A 26,810-nucleotide genomic window follows, 5' to 3' on the forward strand; every position below is an offset into this window, starting at 1 on the left:
TCTGATATAGTATCACTGCAGGGTTGGGCACAATAGGACAGCAAGGCACGACAATCTGGTTTACCTTGCGCAGATCTTGCACTACCCGGTACTTTCCACTAGGCTTTTTGATCCCAATGATAGGCGAATTACAGGGGCTGCTCATTACTTCCTCTATTATTTCTGCTTCGAGCAGCCTGGTAATTTCAGTCGCTACTCCTGCTTTCACTTCTGCACTCATTTTGTACTGTCTGGTTTTGGGGTATACAGCATTCGTTTTTATCGTTATTTTAACTGGGTCTACATTCGCCATCAAGCCTACATCTTTTCCTGTGAAATCCCACACTTCTGGAACTACTCTTAACTGGAGTTCTTCAGGTAAATCCTCAACTGTTAACGGTTTGATATCTGCATCTTGTCTGACCAACATCAATTTGTACAGGCCATCTTCATCGGGGGTCTGAATTTCGACGCCTTTTGGTGTGCAATAGATGGTACAATGCATCTTGCACAACAAATCACGTCCTTGCAGGTTCACAGGACTAGAATCACAGACCACAAATCTGTGCATTTCCTTGAAATTACCTATGGAGATTTCCATTGGTTCAGTTACTGGGGTACTTATTATTTGATTTGAGACGCCCACTACTTGGATCGCTTCTCCCGAGAGGGGTAGGTTAGGCACATCCACTGTTCTTACAGTAGATCTGGTAGCACCAGTGTCCAACAGAAAGGTGACGTCTTTTCCCTCAACCTTTCCTTCAATGTATGGTCCAGTCTGGTCTACCGGTAAGGAGGCGCCAAGCACGCACTCCTCATCCTACCCTCTCAGGCCCCGTCAATCTTGATTTTCATAGAGGAAGGTGTCATTTAACAAGTACTGTGGAATGACTGCATCTCTTTCATTCTCGACTTCCCATACTTCCGCCCTCTCATTCTGCTGACCCTGATTCTTAAAATTTTGTCTAGGAGCGCGAGGTACTGGAGGTAGCTTTACCTGTTGCTGGTTCTTCCTCGTCCCCTCTTTCTGCACCTGTGGGTTTAAACCATTTACAGGGGCATTACCGGCCTGTAGGTGTGGACACTCGTCTCTCCAATGCCCTATCTGGCCGCACCCGTGGCAAGGGAATTTTTTCATAGCCTCTTCTCTACTCATTTTAGTTCGGGGCTTTCCTCCTCCCCCACCAGTGGTATTCTGTGAGTTCTTATTAGAATTCAAGTTACTTAACTGCTGTTCTTGTTGTTCAGCCAACTTCACCTGTGCCCACATTAATTTCTCCTTGAGAGCCTTCCTTTTGTTTTCGATTTCATCTTCGCAGTATTTTGCGTATTTCAGGACATCATCTATTGGCTTTCCCTGCCAACTGATTTTATTGTCTCTAATCCATTGGGATATTTCGGGCCTTAATCCTAGCACAAATCTGTAACTGAAATGGGTCATGTCTTTCATGTCCACATTATCGATACCGCTGTATGTTTTAAACACTTGCAGTAACCTTTCATAACAGGAATGGACAGTTTCATCACGTTCTTGGGTGGTTCTATCTATTCGGGTCCAATCTGTCTCCTTTGCTGGCACCTTTTTCTTAAGGTACTGTATGACCTGGTCATATTTCCTCATTACCTCAGGTGAGGGGGCTCCAGTTTTCTCATCTCTGGGATACTCATCATTGGGCCAATTGATTTCTATTTTACATTCGGTCCACAGATCTACAGGGACCACAATGTCGAAAAACCCATCCAGGTCTTTCAGCAGACATTTCTGAACTTTTATGAAGCGTTCTACCTGCCTGTACCAATCAACAGGCTTCTCCCGTAATTTCGGGAAGTCATTTGTAAATGACACAATATCCTGTCGGGACCAAGGGACATGGACATATTTCCCTCCCGGGACCTCTCTCATGGGACACAATTTTTCTGCGGGAGTTACTTCTTTCAGCATATATTCTGACGTTTGTGATTTCGCTCTACTGTCTTCCTTTTTCTTTGCCCATCGGGTTCTCCATTTTCCCACATCCCCCCATTTCTGCAAAAGTTTTAATAATTCTTTTATCTGGATCTGTTTTCCCATCACATTCAGACTTTCTAAGTCTTTGTCTGCAAAATCTACTCTGTAGGGTTTCTGAAGAATTTTGGAGCGACTGACATCTATTCCCATTTCTGTGGCAGTGTCCATTAACCTTTCGTGGAGCATTCTAGCATTTCGGGTAAGATTTTTACTGATGAACAGCAATTCTTCTTCACTGTAGGAGCTCAGGCGTTCCACCCCCACATTTCCAGCCATCATCTCTTCTATTTCTATTCTTAATTTATATATTTCTAACGCTTTGGGTTGGGGAGTGGTATCTTTTTCCAGCTCTTTGGTCCATCTGTCTAATTCTTCTGGGGACACTACTGTGGCACTCCTAACCCCAGATGCACCTTCAATCAACACCTCTTTTGGCCTACTCTGACTTCTTGCCCCCGACATGCTAGTCCTAGGTTCCCTAATAGGCAAATCCATCAGAACCACTGACTCACACTCGCTCTCTTGATCCTCATCTATGTATACTTCCTTTCTCGAGGGTGGGATACTAGGAGTGGGCATTATTGGGGAGATAACAGGAGGACGGGGACTAGCCAGGTTATCTCTATACAGTGGAATAGCTGGACCAAAAGTGACTGGAATAGTCAGGGAATCAGGATGGGGATGTATCTGGGCAATGGTTCGAACCAAATCCTCTCGCTGTCTAGCCAGGGCTTCCTTTTCTTTTTCTCGTAGAGCCTTTTCTGCAGAATTGTCGTGCAATACCTGAGGTACCAAGGGAGGATAAATACTTGGAGCAGTCGGAGTGACCAATCGGGGTGGTCCTTCCCCGAACGGCTGATAATTTGGGACCGTAGATTTAGGTCTGCAAAACCCATCCCCGTCACTGACTTTACTGTCTGTACCTGTTCCATCTGTATCACTATCCCTCCTACATCTGGGATATTTTGAAAAAGGGTTTGGAGAATGCACAGGTTCTGACTCTGCAACATAGGGAGGGGGATTTTTCATTAACAAATCTTCCAGGTGCTCATCTTCTGAGTCCCCTACAGGCATTAGGTGATGGGTCTTTTCTTTACATTTTCCTTTCTTTTCTTCTAATACTCCCATCATAGGAAACAATCCTTCTGTCATCATGTTTTGCCTCCACTGTTTCATTTTCTGCTCTTTGGTTGGCGTTGGAAGCCTGGGATACCATTTACTTACTCCCTTATCCATCCTGGGTCTATCCCTTTCTAGGGCCTCAATCTCCCATTCTTCCAGGGCTTCGTACTGGGTCAATCTAGGTCTGGGGTGTAATTCATTCATGCGGGTCCTTAAGTTAAACAGAACCCGACCATTAAATGTACCTTCAACAGGGAATGCTAAAACTCCGTCCTCAGCAGTATACTTTGCCCAATTTTCCAACCATACACAGGTATGATACCCTTTGTCAAACATCATGAAAGAGGCAGGGGTATTTGGCGGGGGAATGAGCACACCTTCCCTCGTTCTAATGGGCTTGTCGGTTTTGAAAAAATTCTTTATTTTGTCAGTAAATGACAGTTTCCTTTTTATTCCATACATCATGTGCGGTCTACCTCGCAATATCTGATCCTTATGAAATCCTAGGTACTTTGGATTTGGTATAAAATCTGGATACCACATATAATTTTCCAGACTCTCTTCTAACTCGGCTTGATTAATTTTGTTTACCTTTGTACTTCCAATGCTAGCGCGACTTTTATTTCGCACTACCCAATCAGATCAGAGAATACAAAATCTTTAACCAATGGGTGCGCGGCCTTTTCGCAAGACAGAGTCTCACTCTTCGGCACTCACCCCTCCTTCACGAATTCAGCTTCACTACACACCCGCTGTATCGACCAATACCAGCGCGGCACGGAGTGACGTCAGAGCAGCCTTCCGACCGACTCCCTCCTTCACAAGGTAACGGAAACTTTTAACTTTTCCTAAAGTGCGAATGTAAAACTTAGTTACTAACACACAACGTCTGCCACTATGTCTGAGTGTTCTAAAGAGATAGAAAAACTTCCTTTCACTGCAAGTAAACCACTTCTGTCTACTTCTCATTCACTCTGGATAGCCTAACCTCACACGCGAGTAATATAGAACCCGTTATTCTTCCGACTCATCCACTTTCGTCAGGGATATGTACTGAGCCGGGATTTCACCAGTGAACTATTTTACTTACCGGTCAAGCCTCGGAGACCCTACTACTCCTTCCGTATGCGACCCTTACTAGGTGATATCGCAATGAAAGTTTTATACCGGACTCGTAGCTATCATTTATTCAGATGCAACAAAAGGTCCTAATTAGTGCTTCCAGTTATTCCTAACCCTGCACTAATGACTCAAACCCTAGTGACTTCAACAGCTAACCGGATTCTGCTCACCGTTAGCCAAATACTTCCCCGGGGATTCGGACTACACTGAACATTTACAAACAATTCTGGGTTAATTCAACATGTAATATCTATAGCAGCAATGCAAAATCATATACATTTACATATAAATCCTTAAAACATTTCATAATATTTGAACCAATACAGTAGAAAATCAGCAGCACATTTTATTTTCACGGTTTGTTTATCAATTACCCTGTCTACCTAATCTAACTAGTCCAAACCATCCTCTGGTTACCAGAAAATTACTGATAGAGCGCGCAGTTCACCCGTGTCACCGAGATCACCAATTACTTACACGCACTGGGCCCTGGCGTGCATAAGATTTAATACACCATTGACATTTGGGGTGAACTGGGTGATGGCTTCTGCTGCACGCTTCTATGAGCAATTAAGGTTTGGGTTTCACCTCTGCTTACCACGTACCTGACTTACTCCAGGCACACCTACATACGACAGATCTGGAGCTAATAGGGAAAATAGTAGACAGGGAACCTAGGAAAAATATACTCTTTATACTTCAGTACATACTTATCCACAATTTCTGTAAAATGACCACGGACACCTGATGAAGTTTAAAACTTTATATAAGAGTTCAAAGAGAAGATGCCAAGACAATAAGCGATATGCAGAATAATATATCAAACATCAAAATCAACACCAATAAGTAACTTTGTATTAGAATTATAACCATTAGAATATATGGGAAGACTAAAGGTAGGAATTTTAGAACAGAACTAGTCACTGCAATTTTATACTAGGACATGGGTTTAAGATTGGGACCTAAAACGTACTTATCCTAAGTGCTTTAAACTATTCTTACTAAATTCACTGCAATCAACTAAAGGAAAAGGGAAAACTGGAACATACTAATAAAATATGACAGTTTGGCAATTTTCTAAAGGTGGGGAGAGAAGTGGAACAATCCTACTAAACAATCACATACAATTTGCTTTTAAAGGTGATAGAGCAGTATCATTGGCAAAAATGCTTTAATAGAAGAATATAGAGAGAGAGAGAGAGAGTGAGTGAGATGCAAACCCACGGACTGATAATTACCTAATTCAGATTGAAGACTAACCCTGGCCACGGGTCAGATGGGAAGACGGGGATAGGGACCCTCAGAAAAGGAATGCCAGAATGCGAGCAGGTACAGCCCACGGACAGATCAGGACAGGATACCCCTCAGGTTCGGATCAAAGGACTGGGCCTCCCAGGGTACGACCAACACCCACAGCTTCGGACAGCAACGCCTGCGTTACCCCCTCCTGCAAGTAATCCGCCAGTAACCCCGATTGGGTTTTCGAATTCCCCAGTAAAGTGCTTCGCCAGCACTTAGGATTTTTCCACCCCTTAGGAGTTTGTGGAAGTATGGACAGAGTGCTCCGCAGCACTTTCAGATTGAGCACCTATTGAGATCGTAGGGTCAGTGACAGGTCTGCTACTCGGACAAGTCGGACAATTTTCCTAAGCTAAACTAGGGCAATTATACTATTTTGGGGTCCCTCAGACCACCCACTAATGTTGCAAGTGACAGTTTCCCACATTATGATTGGTCAGGAGAGGTGGTGCGGTCATTACCACCTCCTAGAGTTCGGCTTTCTCATCATTATTATTCAATTTTTGCACACCCGCCCCTCGGGTTCACGTTCCCAGGCATAGGAATACACAATACAATACAAGAGTCCAGCATATAGCAACAGTGTATGACAGTTCAAGGTGCAATACTGCATCTTCGGGATGGGTTCCCAGGCGCATCGGGCTTCAGGAGCCAGCTGGCTGGTTTTAGCTTCTGCGCAGTTAGGATTTTCCCCAGTCACATGACAGGGTTCAGAGGAGCCTCAGCATGGCGTTGCTCATGTATGCCCCAGCCCACAAAGACGCGGTACATGAAAAGTAAGCGAGAACAAATTAATATCACACATAAAATGATCATACTGTATACCATGATGAAATTCTAAACATCCCTTATTTTATAATGACTATAGCGTTAATGTTTTAGTGCGAAAAGACAGATAGGCTGAAGCAGCAGTAGCAAGCGGAGAGCGTGGTGAGAGTCAAGCGGCCATGTTTGCAACAGTGCGCATGAGCACAAATTCCCTCCAGAATGCGAGTGCGTCACATCACATGGGTATGACCGACGCATGCGCAGACTGAATTTCAGCGAAGCAGCCGATTCTTTAGTGCAAGCTTCGTTAATATGGAAAAGACATACGAGCAAGCATCCTGGGGACACCCGCGTGTATGGGAAAACGCATAATAAATGACAAACAATTATTTTAATAGGATTATACATTAGGCGAGGTTCTTGCACTGGGGCAAGGCGCTTTACGTGCGAATCCTTGCTCCATCAACATCACTGATGACATCTCAAATGACATCACTGATGACATCTAATTTGACATCAATGATCACACCACTGATGATATACTTCATGTGATAATACAATGCTCCTCCTTGCACTCTAATATAACCTCTGTTACACCTAGTGTTAAATACAGAGTATCATTTTTTAAACCATTGACACACGAATACCAGTTACTACATACGCACTCACTGATTCCTACGTCTACACACACATTCACTTATTCAGCCATACAATCACTCGTACATACAGTCACTCATTATTACAACACTATCATATGCACTCATACACCTATGCAGACACTCACACACTGCCACTCATCCATGGAGTTACTCACACACCTAGGCAGTCCTGTAAAGAATCAATCACACTTTGATTTCTTCATCTATACAGTTAAACACAGAACAGCTTACATTTTCACAGATATACTAACACATACTTACTCACTTATACAATCAAATCCTTCATCCATACTCTTATACATCCACTCATTCTTCAATATGTAAAACATATTTAAACTTTACAAAAACACACAGACACTGGATGATGTCATCAGTGATGTCATTTGAGATGTCATCAGTGATGTCATCAGTGATGTCACTAGCCATGTCATGAATGATGTAATATGTGACATCATCAGCAGTGGATTGCGAATGCGCGAAATATATAGTTAGTTCAACTAACTATATAGGAGCAATTTCAGTGGTTTTTAGGTCTCGCCTGTCGATGCGCATGCGCATCGAGCAAGCGAGACTATAGGGGCTTATCCACTCTTTATCCAACTTGCAAGGAATCGTGGCGATTCCTTGCAGTGCCTGTGACTTTTAAGCTCAATGCGCATGCGCATTGAGCTTAAAAGCGCGTGCACATCAGTTCCCTCAGCCGCACTAGGCCCCCGCTCCGCCCCCTCCCCTGCCCGCCGTGTCGCATTTCTCCTCCCCCCTCCCCTTATCTGCCTTCCCTCCGTCTGTTCCCTCTCCCCGCTCCGCCCCCTCCCCTGCCCGCCGTGTCGCATTTCTCCTCCCCCCTCCCCTTATCAGCCTTCGCTCCATCTGTTCCCTCTCCCCGCTCCGCCCCCTCCCCTGCCCTAAGCTACCATGTTTGCCACCTGCCTAACATCAACATTTACGATCTTGTTGCAGTCAGTCACTCTTTCCGAATCACAGACCTGAATCAGTGCCTCTTTCCTCCCTGCCACATTAAGTATACATGTGCCCTGTATTGCTCTCTCTGCCGTGACTTCTCTACAACGCCTCCCCAACCTCTGCTGCAACTCTGCCTCCTGTTCCAAATTGGCACACTTTTCTATCCAACATATGTCTTCGGTATTTCTAAATCCCTAGCTCTCCTGTACCTCACTTACCCTCCGTTTACTCAATCGGTTAGCGATAACATCCTACGCATTAACTTTCCGGATCCAGGCGGAATGTTCCTGCATGTAAGCCTTACCTGAAAACTTCAAAATGAAGATCACAAACATCCGGGCGTCTCTACTTTAAGTCCATTTCTATTAAACTTCAATTTCCAAAACAAGAGAAGATTATCGGAAAACTGGTGTTAAACAGATTGACAGGATGATAGGCGGAGCTTGGAGAGTCTTTGTGGCTGTATTTTCCAGTTTACCCTGCCATTGGTTAGAAAACACATAACCCGCCCCAAAAAAGGTGGGCCAGCCAACCTTTCTGCAGCGGAAGAGGTCTCTCTCTAGCTGCCCCGGAACTGACCCTTGATTATCAGGAAAGAACGACCCAGCCGCACAGGGCCGGCGCACGCTGAGGTCTGCGCTCCCACGCACCACTTCCTGACGAATGGCCCTGTGGACTCTGGCATGCGGGAGGGCATTGGGCGTTCTTGTATAGATGTCGATTAACTCACCGCAGCGAGGCCTCCTGTAGTGCACTGGGAGCTGCTGGCTTCCCGGTGCTTCTCTCGTTCCCTCGCTGACATGGTAGCTGGGGCAATAATCCCGTAAGCTCCCAAAGCGTCAGTGATAGAGTGTCTGACTTGGGACTAAGAGCAGTGTTTAATTTATTTTAAAAACAAAGTGTCTATGCCCGAAGCTCTGCTCAGAAGCCCACGGTTGTACGAGTAAATCTCGTCTCGCCTGATATCGAGGCGGATGGTCTTAAATACAGGTCATGACTCATTAATCCACTGCCAGACACCTTACATTCCAACCCTCCCGGTTCAGATCGAAGACTACTGATTTCAAAGCTACCCCCCAAAAACCGATTTGAACCCTCACTCACCCTCACTCACCCTCACTCACCCTCAACCCCTCACCCTCACTCACCCTCACCCTCACTCACCCTCAACCCCTCACTCACCCTCAACCCCTCACCCTCACCCTCACTCACCCTCAACCCCTCACCCTCAACCCCTCACTCACCCTCACTCTCACTCCTCACTCTCACTCCTCACTCACCCTCACCCCCTCACCCTCACTCACCCTCAACCCCTCACCCTCACTCACCCTCAACCCCTCACCCTCACTCACCCTCAACCCCTCACCCTCAACCCCTCACCCTCACTCACCCTCACCCTCTCACCCTCACTCACCCTCAACCCCTCACCCTCACTCACCCTCACTCACCCTCACCCACCCTCACTCACCCTCAACCCCTCACCCTCACCATCACTCACCCTCACTCACCCTCACTCACCCTCACCCTCACTCACCCTCACTCACCCTCAACCCCTCACCCTCAACCCCTCACTCACCCTCACTCTCACTCATCCTCACTCACCCTCAACCCCTCACCCTCACCCTCACTCACCCTCAACCCCTCACCCTAACTCACCCTCAACCCCTCACCCTAACTCACCCTCACCCTCACTCACCCTCAACCCCTCACTCACCCTCAACCCCTCACTCACCCTCACTCACCCTCAACCCCTCACCCTCAACATCAACCCCTCACCCTCACTCACCCTCACCCTCACTCACCCTCACCCTCACTCACCCTCACTCTCACTCACCCTCAACCCCTCACCCTCACTCACCCTCAACCCCTCACTCACCCTCACTCACCCTCACCCACCCTCACCCTCACTCACCCTCAACCCCTCACCCTCACACAGTGCAATAGGTCTCGGAGCATTTGAGTTAGAGCTTTTAGAAATGTTTATGGCTTTTTTTATTTGTAATTCTTTAGCATTGGCTACAGGAAACAAAAATGCTAAAGATTTACAAAAAAAACCCATAAACAATTCTAAAAGCACTAACTCTAATGCTGCGAGACCTATTGCATTTCCAATGCTTGTTTATATGTTAATTCCTAACTATATAGGGCCTGAAACCTATGGTTTATTCAGTGAATTTTCAAGGTTTTTTAAATGCTAATTCCTAACTATATAAGGCCTAAAAGCTATGGTTTTTTCAGTGAATTTCAATGGTTTTTTATATGTTAATTCCTAACTATATAAGGCCTAAAACCTATGGTTTTTTTCAGTGAATTTCAAAGGTTTTTTAAATGCCAATTCCTACCTGAATAAGGCCTGAAACCTATGGTTTTTTCAGTGAATTTGCAAGGTTTTGAAAATGCAAATTCTATTAGCGGATAACGTTTAAATATGTTAATATCCTTGTGGGACCACCTGAGCAGCCCTAGGGATCCGATTTTTGGACCGGAGCAAGATGCTCTCTGATTGGGCCGTATTTCTTGCCTTCTGCCCCCCTGATTGTGCCGTATTTCTTGGCTTCTGCCCCCCTGATTATGCCGTATTTCCTGCCTCATGCACCCTGATTGTGCCATATTTCTTGCCTTCTGCACCCTAATTGTGCTGGTTTTTTTGCCTTCTGCTCCCTGATTGTGCCGTATTTGTTGCCTTCTGCCCACTAATTGTGCCGTTTTTTCTTGCCTTCTGCCCACTGATTGTGCCGTTTGTCGGGCCTTCTGTCCCCTGATTGTGCCGTTTTTTGTGCCCCTGCCACCCTGATTGTATTATCTTTGCCAGTGTTGGTTCGCTGCTGGTATTGCCTTTGTCCGTGTTTTTTTTTTGATGCCGTTATTGTCTTTGCCTTTTTCTTTTTCTGCCGTTATTGTCTTTGCCAGTGTTTGTTTGCTTCCGTTATTGTCTTTGCCAGTGCTTGTTCTCTGCTGGTATTATCTTTGCCAGAGCTGTGTGGGCTGTGGGGGCTGTGGGAGCTGTGTGGGCTGTGAGAGCTGTGTGGGCTGTGAGAGCTGTGTGGGCTGTGAGAGCTGTTTGGGCTGTGAGAGCTGTGTGGGCTATGAGAGCTGTTTGGGCTGTGATAGTGTGGGCTGTGTGGGCTGTGAAGGCTGTGAGAGTTGTGTGGGCTGTGAGAGCTGTGTGGGCTGTGAGAGCTGTGTGGGCTGTGAGGGCTGTGTGGGCTGTGAGGCCTGTGAGAGCTGTGTGGGCTGTGAGACCTGTGGGGCTGTGAGAACTGTGTTGGCTGTGAGAGCTGTGTGTGCTGTGAGGGCTGTGTGGGCTGTGTGGGCTGTGTGGGCTGTGTGGGCTGTGAGGGCTGTGTGGGCTGTGAGAGCTGTGTGGGCTGTGAGAGCTGTGTGGGCTGTGAGAGCTGTGTGGGCTGTGAGAGCTGTGTGGGCTGTGAGCTCTGCTTCTTTTGTGCCTCGGTCTACCTAGGCGGGCTGTGAGAGCTGTGTGGGCTGTGTGGGCTGTGTGGGCTGTGTGGGATGTGAGAGCTGTGTGGGATGTGAGAGCTGTGTGGGCTGTGAGGACTGTGTGGGCTGTGAGGACTGTGTGGGCTGTGAGGTCTCTGTGGGCTGCGAGAGCTGTGAGAGCTGTTTGGGCTGTGAGAGTGTGAGCCATGTGGGCTGTGAGAGCTGTGTGGGCTGTGAGAGCTGTGTGGGCTGTGAGAGCTGTGTGGGCTGTGAGAGCTGTGTTGGCTGTGTGGGCTGTGAGAACTGTATGGGCTGTGTGGGCTGTGTGGGCTGTGAGAGCTGTGTGGGCTGTGAGAGCTGTGTGGGCTGTGAGAGCTGTGAGCTCTGCTTCTTTTGTGCCTCGGTCTACCTAGCACAAGATGGATGCCAACACTTCCTGGTTTGTAGTGTTGACAGCCAATGAGCATGCAACTTTCTCTGGAAGGCATGCTGATTGGCTGCTACTGTCTATCAACACTCCAAAACAGAAACAGTTGGCAGCCATCTTGTGCCTCAGTAGACTAAGGCACAGGAAAGCAGGAAAACAAATGTGTAGAACTCAAAAAGGGGGCAGGGTAGAAGCACCCTGACCCTCTAGGCCTGCTCAGGGGGTCCCACAAGGACCCCCAAGGCCCCTAAAAATTATTATTTTTTTTGAAAAATTGCGGGGTGCTCGCACGGTGCGCGCACGGTGCTCGCACGGTGCGCGCTTATAGATATATAATTGATTTCAACTTGAATGTTCTCAGCAACTACTGGAGGGATTTACACCATTTAAGCAAAAGCGTGATCTGCGAATCAGACTCTACCATTTTGCCAAATTTCTTGTAATTCCGTTCAGCCGTTTGGGCTGTAGCCGTGTCTAAAGGTCCTATGGAAAATTGCATGGGGAAAACACGTTTTGGGACCCCCCTTTTTTCTCGGCCCCCGCTTCACGAATCCCCCCGAAACTTTCAGGGAAGGAGCGGAGCGTAACGCGCCATCTTCTTTGAGAAATTCACTTAGATTGATCAACCGGCGCCAAAGTTATTCCCAATAGAATGTTGCGGATTTCCTATGGAAACTAGGTCCTAACTATAGTAGGATATATATATATATATATATATATATATATATATATATATATATATGTCCTAACTATATATACCTACTGGCGACCGCCAGTAGGATATATATATATATATATATATATATATATATATATATAGTTTTTTCACAAAGAGTCCTGAATGGGAGGGAGGACTTTACAGTCGGTGCCCTTTTTGAGACCAGGACAATGTCTTGTTTAAGTATTTGCACAAAAATGAGGATCACGGCACACCTCTCGGTTTCCAAGATGTTATTTATTGCAGATCACAAGAAAAACTCTATAGAGAGGTGTGCCGTGATCCTCATTTTTGTGCAAATTTTTATTTGCAAGAGTCAGTAAGAACATTACCTTCCTTTGTGAAAGACACTGGGGATTTCTTAAATAAATTGAAGAACATTGCATGGACTGACAATATGATGCTCATGACTCTGGATATAGAATCGCTATATACCAGCATTGAACATTCCTGTGGTATTAATGCAATTAAGTATTTTCTGAATTCTAGGCCTTGTGAATACTTCATGCACAACAAAATGTTGATATCCTTGATTACTTGGTGTTTAGAAAATAACTACTTCTCATTTGGTAAGGATGTGTATAGGCAAATACAGGGTGTTGCTATGGGGGCCTGCTTCTCCCTTAGCTACGCATGTTTGCACGTGGGCTATTGGGAGGAGCAGGTTCTCAAGGCACAACACAAAGAAATGTTTGACAACAGGATTATGCATTGGTTGCGTTACATCAATGATGTTGTTATTGTTTGGAATGGAGATATTGAGAGTGCAGAGGATTTTATTAAGACAATCAATGACAACTGTTTTAGCCTACACTTTACGTCGCACATCAGTCCAACTAAAATTGAATTTTTAGATGTTTGCATCTATGTTAATGACAATAAGTTAGTCACTACTGCTTTTAGAAAACCGACAGCAGGGCATGCAACACTTCACGCAACCAGTGCACACCCCAAACATTTAATTAGTAGCAACCCTTACAGAGAAATTTTAAGATTAAAACGCATCTGCAGCACACCAGAAGATTTTGAAAGCTGCCAAAATGAACCTCCATCTAGATTGAGGAGAAGAGGTTACACTAATAAAGTACTAGCGGAGGCAGTATTGAGAGCTAGTAAGAGACCTAGGGCATCACTCCTACCACAGGAGATATAAGAAGAAGGATTAGATAGTATATCTGAAGACCCACCTAGGCGTATCACAACATTTAGTCGTCAAGAAAGGAAAATCAGAGCTATAATTAATAAGAACTGGCCCATTATCTTGACAGACAATGTCCTCAGCAGTAAATTGCCAGTGAAGCCCACTATTACATTCAGAAAAACTCAATCTATGGGAGGGCAACTTTCAAGAAACAGTCCTGAGTCAGAGCATATAGAATCGTGGTTGAAACCAAGAAAAGGTTTTTACAAATGCACAACTTGCCGTGCATGCAAGTTTGGAGTAAACACAACTAAGTACCTTACTCCATTCAGAGAAAATGAGTTAGACATCAAAGGCAATTACAACTGCCGCACTGATCATGCGGTCTATGTTCTCACCTGCCCCTGTGGGCATAGGTATGTGGGAAGTACCAAGCTCCAGGTGCACGTGAAGATATTGCAACATCTTCGGGCAATTATTAACATCGATCCGGCTTATCCGGTCGCACCTCATTTCAAAGAAGCCAATAATAAGGACATAAATTGCCTGTCTTACTTTGTCATTGATTCTGTTCCAGCTCCGCGGAGAGGTCGCAATAGAGAAAGAGCATTAAGACAGAGGGAAACCAAATATATTCTAAAATTTGACAGTAAATTCCCAAATGGTCTTAATAATACAGAGGACATGCACACCTTTTTTTATAGATTTTAAGTCCGCATGTTTGCTGCAATAATGGTCTAATTTATGTATCTAGGAGGTGTTGTATGCAATAAAAAATACCTATCCCCACACCTTCCTATCAAGAATTTAACCGCTGCTTATAATAAGAATAACACCATGGCATTCGTCCAATTTGCCTCAATTTTAAATAGATTTTTTACTTATCATTTATTGGTACACTTTTTCACATATGTTCACAGTGACAGTCTGAACTTGGTATTTTTTTGTGACTTAAGATTCAGAGGTTTCTTTGCACTAGGCACTTTAAATTTATTGATAACACAAAATATGATCATCAACATAGGAACTTGTACTGTTTTTGGCTTTGTGTATACATATGCATTGATTTTCCACTGTTGTATCTATTTAGATCCAAATTAGAAGTATTAAGGCAGCTATATACAATCATGATTGTATTTAATACACAGTTACAGTACCTGACACATTGACTAAATCTATCTGTGGATATTTTTGCATTTAGGCTTTAATTTGCACATATCTTTGCGTAATTTGCACATGACACGATATGCGTATTTTGCACATGAAATATCTCTGGTGAGTTAATGACATTATATTATAGCCACCACTATGATTGCATTTTATCTGTGATTATTTTCCGCATTTATGCGGTAATTTGCACGTGTCTGCATATTTTGCACATGATATACTATGCGTGATTTGCACATGAAATAGCCCTGATGATTCAATGATATTGTTTTACAATATGTGCATATTGCAACCAACATTTCTCATTTGGGGCGGTAATTTGCACATGATTGTTGTGTGATTTGCACATTTTAAAATTTGCGTAATTTGCACACAATATGTTAGCGTTGTCTAATTAGTACTGTGTATATATGCGTGCATTTTGTAATCATTTGCACACATTAGGGATCCAAACAATGATCAAATGCATATAAGGTCTCACAAAAGAAAGCCTCAAACTACAAATGTTTCGTCACTGTCTATTATCACGTGATGTAGCAATGAAAAAAAGAATGCATAAAAACAATATTGCGTACCGCTGTCTCACTATGTGATCAAGGGCACTTAATGCCCGAAACGCGTCATGTGAGGAGTGAGAGAAAGGATAAATAAACATACCTGCCATTGCAAGCTGCCTTGTGGTTCGTTGATTTCCATGTTCGCCGAAATGAAGTGTTGGAAGTTGTTGTATGTGTGTGTATATATATATATATATATATATATATATATATATATATATATATATATTACAGTACAGAGTAGCAGTAGCCACTCTATAGAGTTAGGGTGACAAGAGATAGGAATTTTTCTGATTTTTCTCTATTAATAATTTTACACCCATTTGATGAATGTGTGCAAAACTTTGCAGACCTACTGCCCCCAGTTTATTTTGGAACAATTGAAAGTTTTACGATATTTGCTCAAGGGTTGCAATGACAAAAGGCGGGTCCCAAAATGGGGTTGAAATCTAATGAATTTTCCATAGACTTTTGTATTTTGTGTACTAAAACTGCCAGATTGTTTTTTTTTTATTTGGCAGCATTACATGTTAGGGGGTGCAAATGATTCTGTGGGGGTAGTGCAGGTACGTAGAGTAAGTATTTTTTAAGTTATAAGGTTTTTCAACTTAGTGGTATCTTGTAGCACAATACTACTAAAAGTAGCAAGGTAGCACAAAAAATAAACTAGACTGCATATCTATAGTTTCAGATTTACTACTAGAACAACTGAAAGACCCATTTATGGCCACGTGCTAATGGAAACCTCTAAAGAAATACATAATGAACAGAATACATCTCGATCTACATACATTTTTGTGCATGGTCTCTGGCTCACAAAATAAAAGTGGCCAAACAAGGCAAACAAAAACCATCTTTCGTTCGCACCCCTGTGCAACAAAATGAAAAATTACCCAGCTTTGAGCCACACAAACTACTATTTGGGGGACGTGATAATTGGCCCCTAAGGAAAAAACTAATAATCTTAATTTTTATAACAATAACAATGATTGCCTTTCCTTCACTTTGGCCTTCACATGTCACACAATCCTACAAAAAGTAGCAAGAAAACACAAAGAATAAGCTAGACTGCATATGTAAAGTTTCAGATTTACTACATGATCGACTGAAGATCCAGTTATGGTCACATGATAATTAAAACCTATAAACCAATACATAAAAATAGAATACTTCTTAATCTATATAAGTTTTCTTTACATGCTCTGTGGCTCACAAAATCAAACTGTGTCCCACCAGCCAAACAAAACCCTTTTTCCTTATGTACTCCTGTGCAACAAAATGTAAAAGTGACCTAGCAAGTGAGCTACACAAACTCCTATAAGGAGGACATGATAATTGGCCATTAGGGAAAAAAAGCATAATCTTAATTACTATAACAACAGTGATTGGTTTTTATTCACTTTGGGCTTCATATGTAGCTCAATCCTACCAAAGTAGCAATTAAGTCCAAAAAATGAACTTGACAGCATATGTAAAGTTTCAGAAGTAGTACATGAAGGTGAACAACCTTTACAACAAAACTTTTACAACGCACTACCATTACAACACGGTCATTACAACGCAAACCATTACAACACATTGCGCTGGGGGGCGCTCTAGGATAGGGAATACGTTTAATTTACTACCCAACACCTTCCCTAGTGTCCACGGGGACTGGTGTTGGAATAGTAAATTAAACTTTTCACTATCCAGCACCCCAAAGCGCTATGCGTTGTAATGGATTGCGATGTAAAAACCGCGTTGTAAAGGCAGGCGTTGTAATAGCCTGCGTTGTAACGTCATACATCCGTACATGAACAACTAAAATACACATTCTTGGTCACATAATTATGTAAACCAATAAACAAATACAAAAGATAAAAAGAAAAAAATCGTATTAAATCTGATTGCCACTCTGTAGTTATAGTTAATATTCCCAAAAATAGTAATCCCTCTGATAGTAGATCTGTAGTAACTTTCCACCCATTTGACGAATCAACACGAAACATTCCAGACTTATATCATTTTCTACATTTTGAAATAATGTAAATTTTTCTGCTGAATCGTTGAAGGGTGCAAAGATAAGAGGGGGTATCAAAACTTTCATCATAGACTATTGTATTTAACGTAGTGTGAAAACAGCTGAATGGATTTACATGGAATTTGGCAGAATTATACATTATGGTGCAGAGATGGTGCTTTTAGGGTACTGCAGTTAAGTAGTGTAAGTATTTTTGAAAGTATAAGGCATTTAAAGTTTGTGATATCTGTCACCACTGTACTTTCGCAGAAAAATCGCAAATTGTTGTAAAACTACTGCAGTGCATAGCCGTACATTTTTTTAAATATATATTTAAAATGTATAAACAAATGCCCCTACCTATTACCACTTTAATTAAGTGGTACTTTTTGGCCCCTACTACTTACACATATCTAAGGCCTTAACACTGAACACAGCCAAAGTGTAGTAAAAGCAATATGGCTGCCTTTTAATTCTCTAAAACCAGCTATTACCCAATTATATACTGGCTGGTCATCGCCATATACTACGGTATTCTGAAAAGTTATCACGGTATACCATGGCCCAAAATATAGCTATGGCATAACAGTTTACTACCTACTCTACGCCACTACACTACACCCCATACCGCTCTACTCTACGACAGACTGATACACTCTATTGAACTTTACTCCTCACTACAATGCACCACTCGACTCTTCTACACTGTACAAGACTGTATCTCACGCTGCACTACTATACAACAATACACTCTACACAGCTCCACTGTTTTGCACACTATTGTGCTCTATGCAACTCCACTCTACAGCACTCTCCTACACAGTGTGCCACTCTGACACTTTACTCCTGTCTATACCCCTTCACTCTACTGTACAACACTGTACTGTATGCCACTGTACAACACTCCACTCTCCGATACTCTAGTCCACTATACAACACTGTATGCTACTCTGTGTATGCCAATGCACTCACTTTACTCCACTCTGACACAGTACCCCACTCTCCTCCACTACTCCATTGTACGCCACTACACTCTAATCAATGCCATTGTACTCTATAACACTGTATGCCACCCCACAGTACCACACTCTACAACAATATACTGAGCACCCCTCCACGCTACAAAAATCAAACAGACTGTGTCACTTTACACTATTGTAGTCTACATCACTTTCCACTACTCTACGACACCCCACTACACTCTACTGTACAACATGTTACTCCAATTCGACACTTTATTTGACTCTCTGCTACACCACTCCACTCTACTGCTCTCCACACCACTATAATATACGACATGCTACTCTACTCTGACACTTAACTTCACTGTACACTACCCCACTCCACTATATTCCACTGTACAACACTTTGTCCCACTCTACGCCACTGTACTATACTCCGCTCAATGCAGCTCCACTGTCCGACACTCTACTCCACTGTATGCAACTCCACTCTACACATTTTTAATTCAGAATAGTAAAGAACCTTTAGAGTGTACATTCTGAATGATGCCTGGGGCCTGCACTTCTAAATGCAACTCTCACTGAATTGGTGTTGTTAATTGAAGCGGACCACTTGTGCAGCTCTCACTGAATGAGTGGTATCAGGGACGCCCTTAGGGTGTGGGCTTCAACTGCATGACAAAAGCTCTTCCCTAAGGTGTGCTTCTTGCAACATGATGTTAGGCATAGCATTACATATCATGATAGCATGACCAGCATGTGTATAGAGTGCGCTTTCAACGCTGTGAGACTCTCTTGGTTCTATTGACAGAAAATGAGTGTTTATTATCCAATTAAGGTTCATAGATCCTGAGAGAATGAAAGGCTGAGTAGAAACAATAGGATTTGAACCTGTGACCATAGTCGCAAACATGGATCCCTGAAGTTGGATTCTTTGTGCTACTGAGGACAGCAAACATTTATCTCTAGTGTGTGTCTTTTTTTTGGCATGTACAAATTTCCCCCCTTCATTGCATGGTATGTGTGTATTCCTTTCAAATGTTTATGCCTGCCATCTAAATGGTTGAGTTTTCATAGTAAAACACTACACCCAAATCCATGTATTGTGACTATTCTCTTCTATTTGGACATAGCCCAGTTCTGGCTCCTTTCTTAAAGACCAGATCCCCTTCAATTCTTCATATTGGGTAAATCTGGAAATTCTAGAGATTACCCATAAGTGCTGAAAACGCACTGTTCCATTCATGCTTTTGGAAAATGCTAAATTCAACTGAAGATCTGTACTGTAAGCATGAGGTTGAATGATTTGGAAAGGAGGGACCTTTCGGAGGAAACAACTATGTGCACTGCATTGGGTGTAGGATTCTAAAAAGCGTTTCCGCCCCATCATACAGTCAGATGGCACGACTCTCTGTAACCAGCTTGAAATGTGTTGTTTCAGGTGGATACCGTCCGGATGATAATGAAGAGGCTGTGATCGGGTGGCAGGAGAAGCTCTTCAGCCAGGTAAAGAACTCACTGCGAATGTGTTGCCCAATCACTCTATTTACTAGTGTTGAGTATGCGTGATTTCAGGTTGCATTTTTGATGAGTGTATTGTTCTCCGTCACTTTAGAAGTTTGATTACCACATAACACCAACACCCTCTGTCCCTCCCCTCGCCAACGGTACCCTCTGTACTTCCACCCACCTCACCAGAACACTGACCCCTCACACACAAGCCACTTGCCTCCCATTATATTATTTATTTTAGCCGCTCACTGTCCCATCTCCACTTCTCAAGCTTTGCCAACCTAATGAGCCACTGGCTCACGAAGTACCTGTTAAAATCACGGTGACAACTTCACTTTTTATTATTGGGTTTTGACTAACAAATGCATGCGTACAAAGTACGCATGCGCTAGGAAAAATCTTATGATATATGTGTGTGGAGTCTGGTAACAGCCCCCTCCTCCCATTGGCTAGCCCCATAAATAGAGGCTAACCATTGGGAGTTGGCTCTGTCCGTCAATCCCGGACCAGATTCGGGGGCGTTCCCGAGATTTTTTGGCTTTTGGCTACGTCAGCCGAAAGCCTGTTCTCGGGAACGCCCCCGAATCTGTGCCGGCATTGACGGCACCCGCCCTCATTGCAGTTGAGCATTATGTTCACTGTTTATAAAGTTTATTTATAAAGTAATAGTAATGAAAGAGCGCGCCTTACACCGTGCCGCCCGCAGAGCTGTATTCATTTAATATTACTTCGCACACAGGAGGGGTGTAAATGTAATGGTTATGTAGAGACCCCGTCTCTCGCTGGGCTCGGCCTATAAACACTCCTTGGGCCGCGCTGGGATTGGCCCAGCCGGCCGAGCCTCCGCCGCGTCATCGGGAGGAGGAGGAGGAGTGGAGAGCATTATGTTCACTGTAATAGTAATGAAAGAGCGCGCCTTACACCGTGCCGCCCGCAGAGCTGTATTCATTTAATATTACTTCGCACACAGGAGGGGTGTAAATGTAATGGTTATGTAGAGACCCCGTCTCTCGCTGGGCTCGGCCTATAAACACTCCTTAGCCCCCATCCCCCTCGGCGTCACTCCGATTGTAATCTGGTGAGTCGGTCGCCTCCCGCAGCGCACCCCCCGCTCGGAGAACTGTACAGGGCAGAAAGACCAAAGCGTGTTTTGCATTCCCTGACTATATTTACCTGCATTAGTCAAATATTTTGGCGCCTTCCAGCCACTCCCTGGTCGTCCACTAAGTTTCTCTATGCTTCTGACCTCATGCACGCGCCAGGTTGTCCTGTGCATCTGTGCCCGATGAGCACGCACTTCTTGCGTCTCTCGTACGCCCCGCTGAGCTTCTATCTCATGCATACTTGTCTGTGCACACATTTGACCTATTTTTCGTTGCACTCCGCCCTGTGTATCCAGCTCTTTTTTAAACTCTTTTTATTAACAGCTTACATGAAACAATGACGGTCATACATTCATACATTGGAGTCATCTACGTGCACCAGAAAAGACACAACATCAATAGGCTTCAGAGCAGCAGAATAATCAGGACTTACAGAGAATGACTGCTTTAAACTACGCCTCAGCGATCCAGCTCTTTCTTGATCCTCATTCTTGCACGCGCATGTGTATGTCTGCTTTATTTTAGCTATAGTTCAATGTATATTCCCTCATCGGTACCCATAACTTTCTTGTGCACCAGCAACACCTGCCTGTACTGGTTTTCCCGTTCATTCGCCTTCGGGTTCTCAAGTTTTCCAGTCCGTGCTCGAGCAGCCACTCATTCCCGGTATTTTCTTTCAATACTGGAACTTGTAGTCCTGATTTTAAAATGGGTTAAACGTGACTACAGATCTCAGCATTGAACATAAACCACTCGGATATTGTGCGGAATAAAGCTCGGTGTTTTCCACTCCCACTAATATGCGGTTTCTATGGGTTCAGATATTTACTGGTTGTGTTAATTACCTCTAATGCCGACTTCAGCTTCTGAATAAGGCTCACCGTGCATATTCAGTATTAAACACACCAAAAGTCTGCATTTTTGCCTTTTCCAGGTTTTCTCTGCTAAGGAATTTTTGCAAGTTCGACACGCCGGAATCTGTCAGTAGTAGACTGAGGTTGCGATAATTATTAGACAACTCGTTATGAGTCCCGGGTCGCGGCGGTGATGATTCACAAAACAGTCCAGCAAACTAAAGAAAATACGGTAAAATTCTGTGTCTGCGAAGACTTCAATCGGAAGGTGTAGCGTTAAGAAAATGTGATTTGGAAATTTCACCTTTCTTCCATTTGCAAAATCCTTCCTCCACAATTATGGCTTTTTCAGTGCTGCCTTCTACAAGCTTACTTATTGTTAGAAGTGAAATGAGTGAGAGGAAAGGCCTTTACCTTGTTTGACAATTCTTACAAAGTTACAACTCTGAGGCTGTACACCAACACAGGTGCCACCACCTACGGTGCGACCAGGAGACCATTATGTTTCTGACCATTCGCCACTCTTATGATTGTGAAAAATCCATCGACCTCTTAGATATTCTGAAGCAATAAGTCATTGACACGTATATATTTTCTGTGACTCAGGTCGAAGTGTATTTTGGAAATAGTAAATGTGTTCAAACTAGACAAACCCGTTGTAATGGTTTGTTTACATTCTGCTTCTGATGCCACGACACAATACTTCACCTGCAACACTAGGGCAAGATCCTTGTCTTCGTAAATGTAGAGGCTGCCAGACACTTTATAAAGAAAATTTGTGACAAGAGAGTACCTTGGAAAAAGTCCACTAAATACTTATTTCAGCTATTGAGTGCCGAATCTGAATATCATTGAGTTTAATACGTTACACCACAGAAGGCTAGCAGTGAAGCTGTTGGGCTGCTGCCCCCTGTGGTCTAGAAGAAGCTGACCCACTGTAATTAAAGGTTTCTACTGTGTTGGCGGACAAATTTGCTTTTGTGTGCTGGTACCCCACCTGGAGAACATATATATTAGTTTTCATTTTAGCCTTCTTGGTCTGATGTTTGTTTGCTAACCACACAGCCTTGAGCCTCATAAGCTAAAAAGAATATATTAATATTTCAGAAGGTGAACATTTTTTGGCAAAGGGCTCCCACAAACAGGCCATGGCCACAACGACAGCATTCTGCTGGTCATGCCAGCTCGACTTGCATGTTTCTGTTGTAAAGAAACAAACCCCAAAATAAGTGGTTTGTGTTGAAAAATAGGATAGCAATGGTCGAGACACAATGGAAACTTTTGACAGGAATTTGGGGTAATTGTACATTTTTCCTATTTTGACTGCCCTTCCTTAAACAAAAGTGTGGTGGGCAGAACAACCGTCAATGGTTGACGGATTGAGGAGTGCAGAATACACTGACCCCCTGCTTCTTGGTCTAACTCAGTCATTGCCCTATTTTCATGTTGATCCCCAGTGTGTGTGGGGGGTCTTGCAGTGTGTGGGGGGTCTCGCAGTGTGTGGGGGGGGCTTGCAGTGTGTGGGGGGGCTCGCAGTGTGTGTGGGGGGGCTCTGTGTGGGTGTGTGTGGGGGGCTCTGTGTGGGTGTGTGTGGGGGGGCTCTGTGAGGGGGGCTCTGTGTGGCTGTGTGTATGTGGGTCTCTGTATGTGTGTGTGGGGGCTCTGTGTGGGTGTATGCCAGGAAGCATAAATAGTAGTGATTCCCCAAAATTACCCTGAAGGGAGGTATCAAAGTGCTGGGCCTAAATGGGGTCCCTATTGACTTATTCAAAGACAATAGATTGGTGAGCCCCACTATTATTCAACGAATTGAGGAGTGCAGAATACACTGACCCCCTGATTCTTGGTCTAACTCAGTCATTGCCCTATTTTCATGTTGATCCCCAGTGTGTGTGGGGGGTCTCGCAGTGTGTGGGGGGGGCTCGCAGTGGGTGGGGCTCGCAGTGTGTTGGGAGGGCTTGCAGTGTGTGGGGGGGCTCTGTGTGAGGGGGGCTCTGTGTGGCTGTGTGTGTGTGAGGCTCTGTGTGTGTGTGGGCGGCTCTGTGTGGGTGTGTGTGTGGGGGGGCTCTGTGTGTGTGGGGGGGCTCTCTGTGGGTGTTTGTGTGTGGCATTTGCGAGAGATTAAGCTATTGACATTGTAAATGAAAATGCCATTTATTTATGTTAGAAAAAAACATAAATAAAAATAATGTCAAGAGCAATGCCAATAGCTCTAACTTTAACAAAGGCAAAACCATTGCATTGTAAATGCTTGTCTTTGATTCTTGTATTCTTATTTGCTGTTCCTCAACACTCTTGCTTCATTGTTTCCCTACAACTTTCTGAAACATTAGCTCTCTTGTTTGTGGTTGTTTGGGAGGGTAACGTTGCCTAACACCTCATGTCAATCTATGAATAGAATTCTAGATTGTAGTTCTCAGTGAAGGGCTGCTTTCCACTGAGGACATTCATGTGTCATTAAATAGACTATGTCAGCTCTTGGAGCTCCGAGGTGGAAACCTCCTGCCTGGTACTGATAGTAGCCTATCTACAACTCTGTGTTGTGTTTGGCTCCCACTGTGGTGTCTTGTACTTTCCCTCTCCTCTTCTCATCCAGAGCCTGAGCTCACTGCTTTTTGGGAAAGAGCAGGGCTTTAATTGGGATGAAAAAAGTGGGGGGACGGGATGTCTCTCAGAGGGGCGTGGCCAATGTAATTAAAGGCGTGGCTTAAAACAGGTGAGCCGAAAATCTGTGCTTAGCATAGTGTTCCGCGTGACTTGTATTTTGCTGTTTGTTATTGCATCCAGATATATGATACAACAAGTATCCTCATACCTACAACAAGCCAGGACTTTTGGCTTTGTCAATGGTTGTTAGTTGCATAAGATAAATAAGCAGCAACAATGGCTTGTGTATAATATTGAAAAAGCTTCCACTTAAAACCCTGGTGTCACCACGACATTGTTGCTGCTCTTGAGTTTCAAAAAGAGAAGGGAATTCCAGAGAGAAAATGGCTCTGTTTAAAGTATTTCCCTTCCCCTACAACGCTCACTTGGCATGACGTCATGCCCTAACTTCTCCGCTAGTGAGAAGTGAGCACTTAGGATCGATCGATTCTGTTACACATTATATTTTGCTATATACTAAACCTATGTCATACTCTATGTATATATTATTTGTAGAAACTTAATTGATATTATCACTCTATTGCCGTATATATGTACCTACCTCATAATATTGTGAAAGTCTACTACAACAATGCTTTACTATAACTACCTCATGTAATGTGAAGCGCTCTGATACCCAAGGGTCATGTTCGCGCTATAGAAAACTCTTAATAAATAAATACTGTCCCTGCAGTCTAGAAAAAATGGAAAGTCTGTGCCAGGGCACAAAACAGAGCCCGATAGAAACCCGTTTCTAGGCCCCCTAAAAAAACTGTCGGTGCTCAGCACTGGTGAGACCAGGCCCACGTAAAGCCATGGGTAAGAGCTGGTAGCTGATTCGAAGCTGGTGGCTTATGTGGCACAGCCTCTGACCAGGCACAGACATTTGTCACCCAGGAGTCTGTGCAAACTCGTAGCTGATAGGGACGAAAGTAGTTGGTGACAGGTTCTACCCACTTTCCCTTATGACCATTGGTCCAGAGAGGCTAGAGAAGTGGCAGACTGTCCTCCACCATTCCACCAGCTTTCTTAAGTCTCTTATGGCCTGGGAAAGTGGTATATCGGTGACCAAACATGTATTTTCTCTGCTCAGATGTACAAACCGTGAAAAACAGTACTTGTTCCTCACTGTTTTTATGTCGGGCAGTGTAATTGGGATTTCAGATCTGGTATTGAGTATAGAGTCGTTTGTTGAAAGCCATGCACAACAATTCAATCTTGCATTGATATTGGAACACATGGTCAGTGACGCTGTGCATTTGCCAGTGGTAAATGTAAACCTCATATATCTTCATTTTTAATTTTGGGACCTTCTATTGGCTATGCCAATGCTTGTCTTACATACAGCATAGCACACAAACAACAGACACACACTACTGTATACTGTATGTACCCCCACAGGCACCACAAGCCCACCACCCACTACCACCAAAACTAATAAATATTTTATGTGTCAATACAGGTGTGTTAATCTTGATAAGCTGTAAAATAAACACCACTGCATTACACGTAAGAAAAAATGTATATGTTAGAGCAATGTAAAAAAACATGAGGCCAAAATACATGTTAACACACGATTCATAATAAGACAAGTGAAAAAGAAGCTTACATTTGATCACGGCGACACCAGAGTTGATTAGCGTCATAGTTAAGTAGTAGCAGCAAAGGAAGGACCTGGACAATGGGGTTCAAGACGAAAACTGAAGTGGAAAACAGAAAAAAAGTAAGTTCCTTTCTCATTTCCTTCGATACTGCCAACTCAAGTTTTGAGGTGTTCCACCACAGTTTCCTCGATGGAAAGGCACATCATGATTGTCCCGGCGGTAATCTTGGATAGACTGCCTCCAACAGCCGCTTCTGCCTATGGTGCAGTCGGTGCGGGAAGAAAATTCTTGAGGATACAGCAGCACTTGGACAGACTATCATCCATAGACACGCCAATATCTAAAGAGAATGGGCAGACTGCCAAGTAGGCAGGTGGTGAAACCGTCGGAATTTTTTTTCCATCAGGGGCTACCGGATCACAGATGTGGCAGCTGGGGTCCTTTGAGCATAATATCAATTAAATTATGTATAAAGCGCACTACTTACCTGTGAGGGTCTCAAGGCACTGGGGGGCGGAGGGTCCTGCTACTGCTTGAAGAGCCCGGTCTTGAGGAGTCTTCTGAAGATCAGCAGGTCTTGGGTCTGCCGTAGGTAGGTGGGGAGGATGTTCCAGGTCTTGACGGCGAGGTGCGATCTGCGGCCGGAGGTCACTCTTCGGATGCGACGGACTGTGGCGAGGGCGAGGTCGGCGGAGCGGAGCTGGCGGGTGCGGGTGTAGCAGCTGAGTCGTCTGTTGAGGTACTTTGGCCCGGTGTTGTGGA

The 26,810-nt window shown here is 44.0% G+C and overlaps 1 protein-coding gene across 2 annotated transcripts in view; it reads left to right on the forward strand.

The window, feature by feature from the left end:
• MKS1 (MKS transition zone complex subunit 1) overlaps positions 1-26,810 on the forward strand; it is a 341,489-nt gene that overhangs the window by 52,815 nt on the left and 261,864 nt on the right. For both annotated transcript variants that reach the window (XM_086954701.1, XM_086954702.1), the window contains exon 3: positions 19,771-19,835. In XM_086954701.1, the coding sequence (XP_086810827.1) occupies positions 19,771-19,835 (65 nt within the window). The remainder of the gene's footprint in view (positions 1-19,770; positions 19,836-26,810) is intronic.

Source organism: Lissotriton vulgaris, chromosome 2_1, assembly GCF_964263255.1.
Source record: "Lissotriton vulgaris chromosome 2_1, aLisVul1.2, whole genome shotgun sequence".
In the NCBI taxonomy this organism is placed as follows: domain Eukaryota; kingdom Metazoa; phylum Chordata; class Amphibia; order Caudata; family Salamandridae; genus Lissotriton; species Lissotriton vulgaris.